The 7,870-nt window shown below is 35.3% G+C and overlaps 1 protein-coding gene across 1 annotated transcript in view; it reads right to left on the bottom strand.

Annotated features, from left to right (window-relative positions):
- The window catches only part of LOC107586274 (phosphatidylinositol-binding clathrin assembly protein-like), a 21,462-nt gene extending 16,915 nt beyond the window's left edge, over positions 1-4,547 (bottom strand). The window contains exon 1 of the mRNA XM_016273559.1: positions 3,951-4,547. Coding sequence (XP_016129045.1) covers positions 3,951-4,080 — 130 coding nt within the window. The 5' untranslated portion in view covers positions 4,081-4,547. The remainder of the gene's footprint in view (positions 1-3,950) is intronic.
- Positions 4,548-7,870: the final 3,323 nt, after the last annotated feature.

Below are 7,870 nucleotides of genomic sequence, written 5' to 3'. Positions count from 1 at the left end.
CATACACATATAGCCTAGCTTTATTATGTTTTTCTCCGCTCGCAGAAGCACTGCAGGTGCGTGATGTGATGTGATGACTATGTGAATCCTCATGTTCTGTTGTTTGCTGCTTTTTGCACATGCAAAATTAATCCCCGGGAAACAAATGTTAGTATTTTTAACGGGTCACAGACACTTATTCTTTCTAATTTAATTCCATTTTAATTTAAAATAATCTTGTCGGTTAGCGGTTAACAATCGGTTAATGAGCGTCGGTTGTCGGTTAGGAAAAATAATCGAAATGAACATCCCTAATGTGCTTTATTCTGGATTACGTAACAGGAATTGCACAGCCCTCTACTAACTCTGCTGGTGGACTTTCTAGATGAAATGTTTACTGCACGTCTGCTAAAATGCTTAGGGGAGTGAAACAGTTGTGGTGTAGACAGTGATGTAGTGCAGTTTCAGATGAGCTGCTACTTTCTGAATGAATAAGGTTGACTTCAGTCGTGTGGTTGGTTGGTTGGTTTGGTGTAAGACAGCTGACTCCAGAACACTGCCAACTTTGATTCATCCAGTTATGTCACTCCTACTCTGAGAAACAAAGCCCTCGCCACAAAAGATGTCAACGGAAATGTTCAGAATCAGATCTTATCTGTTCTACAGCTATAGCCATATCAGGCGAAAAGATCCATAAGTAACCATAATTTATGTGATGTACTCACCCTCACGTCGTTCCAAACCGGTAAGACCTTCATTCATCTTCAGAACACAAATTAAGATATTTTTTATGAAATCCAAGAGCTTTCTGACCCTGAGACAGCAACGCAACTGACACATTCAAAAATCTTTTGAAGATATTGCTGAACATTTATTTTACCATAGTAAAATAAAAATTCTGGCTTAAGTAAATTTTTCATCTCAGTTTTTATTATTCATTTAAAATGAGACAAATCTGCTATTATTTTAATCTCCAATCTGTTATTTATCAGTTCAGATTATTTCTTAATGCTTTGATAACTAGCAGAAGACACTAACCAGTTTTAAATTCCAGTTGCACGGATGGGGCACGTTGTAACACTGCATTACAATTAGTGGTCGACCGATATATCACCAAGGTCGATCTATCGGCCGATATCTGCCATTTTTCAAATATCGGCATTGGCCGATAAGTTTTTCTTTATGGCCGATGTGTTCGAGGTGGGACTTTTATTTTGACGGCGCATCTGACTTTTATTTTGACGACGCCGAGAAAGGCTGCGGCAGCGCCTGAGCACACAGTGCTCACATTCTCCCTCTTGTTCGCTGTTGTCATTCAATTCTGTCTAATACGGATAGAAGTATATCTAATAATCAGATAGAACTGTTAAACAAAGGAATTAAAATGTATACAAAAACTATTATAACGATTGCTTTAATATTATTAAAGGCAAACATTATAATACTTTCTCGTTTGCCGTCAGCATTCCGCAAATACGCACTTATATAATTTAAACAAATCTCTGAATGACTAATGAACATTTAATTTCCCAAACCTTGCAGACTTAGTCGAATCTAGTTGAGATCTTGTGAAGTGTGCATGTGACCTGCATGACGGTCGGTCCTATGGTCCGTGTGAATTGAATACGGACAGGAGGAGAGTTCAGCTTCATTGGATTTATTTGAAAAAATATGATTCCCAATGCACACAAACTTCCCAGAATACTGAGTGCCCTGTTGGTTACAGTGTTTACTTCCTTTTTAATTATATTTTTATTCAATATTAATTTATTTGTGAAAAATACTTAGTCTTCTAGAGAATAATATGTTTATTTTACACGTTTATTTTTTAATCCCTTTACAAATGATTTCAAATTTCTTAAATATGAATTCGGTGCACAGCATTCACTGATATCACCTGCCAGCTTGTCGCCAAACGAATATGAGAATCAAATCCAAACTAACTTCTAACAATTCAAATACACCCGATACACCTTCCTTATAATAACCCCTGCACAACCAGCCAAAGAAAAACAATAGCACAGATTTATTTCTGCCCAATGAGCATTATAAGGCATTAACATTTAACCCTTTATTTACTAGCATGGCAAAACTGAGGAGGTCTACATGAGGTCATAAACTGTATTAAAATAGATTTGGGCACTATAAAAGCATTATGGGATCAAACTTAATGACAATACCTTCATTCTTGCTTATATAAGTATCGCAGTATTGCACATGCACAGTCCAACTTCAATACAGTTGAAAGTGATGCATGTCAGTTTGTCATAAATGGCCAGTTTCAATAATATTACACAGGAGTCTGTCACGGCTTTATATCGGCCATCGGCCACCCTGCTTTCCAAGATATCGGCATCGGTATCGGCTGTCAAAAAACCCATATCGGTCGACCACTAATTACAATGTGCTATTCTATGACATTAGCGATGTAATTTACACTATTTACTTTAATTAATTTTAATGAGAAAAAACGAGAAACAGGTGAATAAAGACTGACAGTCAATGTTTCATGTTTAGAAATTATTATTTCAAGACATGTAAAGCATTTTTGCTCGTTTATGTGGGCCGTCCCAAGCATGGTTGCAATGTGTTCATTGTCAAACTCCAAAATCAGATTATTTTTCATTCTTAAAAAATGCCATTATTTTATTTTATTAACAAAATATTTTAGTTTGTCTTGTATATTTTTTTTCATTCGATCAGATAACATTTTAAGCTGTCATATGGTCATGTTACAACGTGCCCCTCAGATGTTACAATGTACCCCACCTACGGGGCATGTTGTCATATTTCACTTCCATTTTTTGAGGGTAAACAAAGAAACACGTATACACTGTCATTTTGAATCAAAGCGACATATTTGTACTAGACAAGTGTAAAATTACTGTGGATAAAAAAAAATTATATTCTGAACCCATGTGGATTTACACGCACTGAGAAAGTCAAAAAGTGTTACTCTCCCCTACTACTTTCTAGGCCTTGAACGTGGTAGTTGCATTGCAGTCTATGCACAGTCAGAAAGCTCTCGGATTTCATCAAAATATCTTAATTTGTGATCCGAAGATGAACGAAGGTCTTACATCTTTGGAACGACCTGAGGGTTAGTAATGACAGAATTTGCATATCCCTTTAAGTTTACTTGCATTGGAGTAAAATGCAATGAAATTTAATTATTATGCATGAAGGTGCAAATAATTCTAAGGATGCAGAGAACAATTTCCACATTTTCCTTTTTAAAAAATCCTAACTGCAGTCCTTCAAACATGTCATAGCTTGTCTTATAACACTGTAAGAACTAAATGAAAGAGTAGTCAGGCCTGGCTGAGACAGACGTAAATAGAGATCTTTTCTCAAGCACAGACTTACTAGACTGGCACTAGACCAGCACTTCTTAAAGAAGGTGCACAGCATTCACTGATATCACCTGCCAGCTTGTCGCCAAACGAATATGAGAATCAAATCCAAACGAACTTCTAACAATTCAAATACACCTGATACACCTTCCTTATAATAACCCCTGCACAACCAGCCAAAGAAAAACAATAGCACAGATTTATTTCTGCCCAATGAGCATTATAAGGCATTAACATTTAACCCTTTATTTACTAGCATGGCAAAACTGAGGAGGTCTACATGAGGTCATAAACTGTATTAAAATTGATTTGGGCACTATAAAAGCATTATGGGATCAAACTTAATGACAATACCTCCATTCTTGCTTATATAAATATCGCAGTATTGCACATGCACAGTCCAACTTCAATACAGTTGAAAGTGATGCATGTCAGTTTGTCATAAATGGCCAATTTCAATAATATTACACAGGAGTCTGTCTAAGCACATTAGCTTAGCACAACCAGGGCCTGCCCATTGCACAATAGCCTAAAATCGTAGCCATAACAATCAAAGCAACAGCTGTACACACGTTCATCATCCCAATTCATATGAAACACTCAGCTGGTAATACTCACAGTCCAAATGTTTCTTTTTAGGGCCCATTATTTCGTGAGTTGTTGCCTTGCACACTGTTTTGGATACTGCTGATCCAGTAACGCTATGCTGAGCAGCAGTTATCCTGTCTGTAATGCTCTGCCCAGACATCTTCAACGCTTTCCAGCGACCGACAATCAAATAATACGTATGAATATTGAAATTCACGCTGCTACTAAATAGTGTTCACAGCTCCTGGTCGACCTCCTGCCGTACGATACGAGAATACGGGGAGACAAAGATTGCTCGGACAAGAGGAGGCAGATGGGAAGCCTTGAACACAGTTATCCGCTGCGCGAGACGCTGATGAATCCACAAATGATGTTAGCGAACATCTCGCGCGGAACTGTTACATTGTTACGGGTTTCAGCCGCGCGTTGTAAAGGCTCGTGACTCATCTCTCGTGTCCCGACACTAATCCCGCCGTTCAGCCGCCGCCTGTCTTATTTCTGTGAACCCGCAGGATTGAAGAGCAGCGAAGGCTTTCAGTGAAATGGCGGGCCTGTGCTGTTCCATGAGAGCTGGAGGAATATAGGACAGTGGCCGCTGATGCTGCTGATCCTGGATCAGGCAGACGCCTTCACCATTACAAATGCGCTTGGAATAAAGGGACAATCAAGAATATATTTGGATATTCTTCCGCTTGTTGGAATAGTTAAATTTTTGATGGGATAGATTTATATTTTATTATCTTAGCATTGCATTTCTTTTTATTATAAATCTTAGTAGTGACTGAATGCCTAGATAGCAATTCAATTCAACAGTTAATATATTCCTGATTTTTCAAGGGACTGGTCCTCTGCACAGTTTTTTATCTGCATGTTTTTTAAGAAACATGACATTTTCGGAGCTGAAAGTGAAAGCTGAAAGCTTTCAGGTGTGTTTGTAATGTATAGGGTGTTAATGGGAAGTGACTACATGTAACTGAATCACGTAATTTCATTACAAAATAAATGTAATTGTAATCAGCAACAGTTTTGATTTAGAAAAATGTGTAATTAAATTACAGTTACTTATGAAAATGTTAACGATTTACAAAGGGGGTTACCTCTGATTTATTTTTCACACACACCCACAAACAGATGAATTGATTTCTTTCATAAATTTCAGTGACTGCTCTAAAATATAAGACACCAATGTTTCAGGCGTTTAGGACACATAATATTTTACTATTTAGGTTTATGCATATGCTTTATTTCTTTTTCCAAGGCATTGTTAGATGCCAGTGTTTCCTGTAATAACCATGCAAAGATTTGATTTAAAAAGCAGTATCATAGCTATAAACTATTTCTTGTTATGGTTTTAAATCCGTATTTAACCTCAGAATGATCTCAAAGTAAGTCTTATTTTGTGGTAGCTGTGCTTTAAAATTAAATGATTATAATCTTAATTCAAGTGATGAAGGGTTTTGAAAAATGACACTAATCAGTGTTGAGTACTGTAAGGTTAACCATGCCTAGTTTACACGTTTGAAAGTGATTAACAGTTGAACATTCCGGAAAGTGATCAAAAAGTAATCAAATGTAATCAGTTACATTACATTAGTAATCTGAAATCTGGTTACTAAAGGAACTGATTACTTTAGTAAAGTAATTGAAATAGTTACACTGCTTATTACATTTAGGTAGGGTAACTTGTAATCTGTAACCTATTACATTTCCAAATCATCTAGAAATAATGTATCATATCATCATATTGACAAATCAAGCCTATTCATGTCGTAACTCATAGGATGTGAAATATGAAAAAGGACTTACATATTTTTGACATACATCTGAGCTTGGTCTTTTGTCCATTCCTCGTTTTCGGCTGTCCACTGTAGGTGGTAGGTCATTTACTGTTAATGCTCCGAAATTATGGAATTCGCTACCCCTTACACTTCGTAATATACCATCTTTGTCTACATTCAAGACTCAGCTAAAAACGTATATTTTTCATATGTATTTTGGATAATATGGCTATATGTGGCCTTATGTGTTTGTATTGTGTATATGGGTGTGCAAATGTTTTGTTAGCACTATGTAAAGTGACCTTGAGCTATGGAAAGGCACTATATAAATAAAACTTCTTCTTCTTCTTCTTCTACTTTTTACACGGACGTTTGTACGAGTTTATATGGTTTATGAGGACACAATGGCTATATGTGGCCTTATGTGTTTGTATTGTGTATATGGGTGTGCAAATGTTTTGTTAGCACTATGTAAAGTGACCTTGAGCTATGGAAAGGCACTATATAAATAAAACTTCTTCTTCTTCTTCTTCTTCTACTTTTTACACGGACGTTTGTACGAGTTTACATGGTTTATGAGGACACACATGTGTATAATGACATAGGTATTACAACATGAACATGGTTTATGAGAACACTTCTCGTGTCTCGACTCTCGTGTAAACCAAATGCATAAAAAGTTAAAAAAAACAAAAAACTATATTATTTTTTTATTTATTTTGTTATTATTATTTATTTATTTTATGCAAAAAGTTTTCTGTGAAGGGTAGGGTTAGAGTAAGGGGATAGAAAATACAGTTTGTATAGTGTGTGTGTGATTTTCCTTTAAAGATACATAGACCTTCATAGCAAAGTACAATTAATGTCCATAGACCTTCAGTACACTATGGGTTATTTCACAATATGAACTGTTTTTATTTAATTTTAAAGAAATTAAAAATGTATTTTAAATAGAAGTTGTTCCTAACAAACCGGTAGGCCTATGACTTTCTTTCTTCAGTGGAACATAAAAGATATTCTAAAGAAGGGTGATTATTTTAAGGATTAGTATTTTAAAGTTAATTATTTTAAGTGAATTAATACTTGAATTCAGTGAAGATGCATTAAATTGATCAAAAGTGACAGTTACAGACATTTATAACGTTTATAACAAATAAATGCTGTTCTTTCAAACTTTCTGTTCATCAAAGAATCCTGAAGAAAAAAAAACGTATCGCAGTTCCCATAAACATATTACGCAGTACAACAGTTTTCAACATTGATAATAAGAGAAAATGTTTCTTATGCATCAAATCAGCATATTAGAATGGTTTCTGAAGGATCATGTGACACTGAAGACTGGATGCTGAACATTAAGCTTTGCCATCACTACAATGAATTACATTTTAAACAATCAGCCTATTTTAAATTGGATTAATGCTTCTCAATGTTACTGTTTTTACTGTATTTAATATTTACTTGTATATATAAAATACATGCAGCCTTGGTGAGCATAAGAGACCACTTTCAAAAACTTTAAAAAAAAAAAAAATCTTGTTTATGGTCTGTGATTTTAATAGTGAGGGATAATGTAATGTTATAAAAGCTGACACATTAAAGTGAAAAAATGATGAAAATATGAAAAAGAATGTTACAAAGAATCTTTCTTTTAAAGATTACGTTTAAAGAGGAGGGACTTCATGAAATTTGATTAACTAAATACATCTGAATCAAATATTGAAACAGTTGATCTTATGAACAATAATTCAGAACAAATCTGAACAATAGTTTAGAAATGATTTTAAAACAAATGTTATAGTGGCTTGCATGTATGGGCTGTATGTAAGAAGCAGTATGACTGTAGAAGTTAAAGGCAATGACACAAATCAAGTCATCACGCCTACGCGCCTCCTGATATGAACACTAGAGGGCGCAGTCGAAACATGCCGATGGCACGGAGATGCGCCTGTGATGCTGCGTTTCAACAACATTTTCTCTCCCTTTCATGTGGGGGATAAAACATACTTATGTTTAATGAATATTAGATTAAAGCATCTAGATCTAGTGAATGTTTTTTTTATTATTATTTAAATGACTAAACCCATTCGATTTAATCATATAGCCCAAGGAACAACAAAACAGTTTTTATTTTCTTTACCTCTGAGCATCAACTAGTGAGAGCATTTCATGAAT

The sequence above is a fragment of the Sinocyclocheilus grahami genome, unplaced genomic scaffold (genome assembly GCF_001515645.1).
Source record: "Sinocyclocheilus grahami isolate Dianchi unplaced genomic scaffold, SAMN03320097.WGS_v1.1 scaffold79.1, whole genome shotgun sequence".
Taxonomy (NCBI): domain Eukaryota; kingdom Metazoa; phylum Chordata; class Actinopteri; order Cypriniformes; family Cyprinidae; genus Sinocyclocheilus; species Sinocyclocheilus grahami.
Note: the sequence above shows the minus strand (reverse complement) of the source record. Positions and strands in the feature narration are given on the sequence as shown.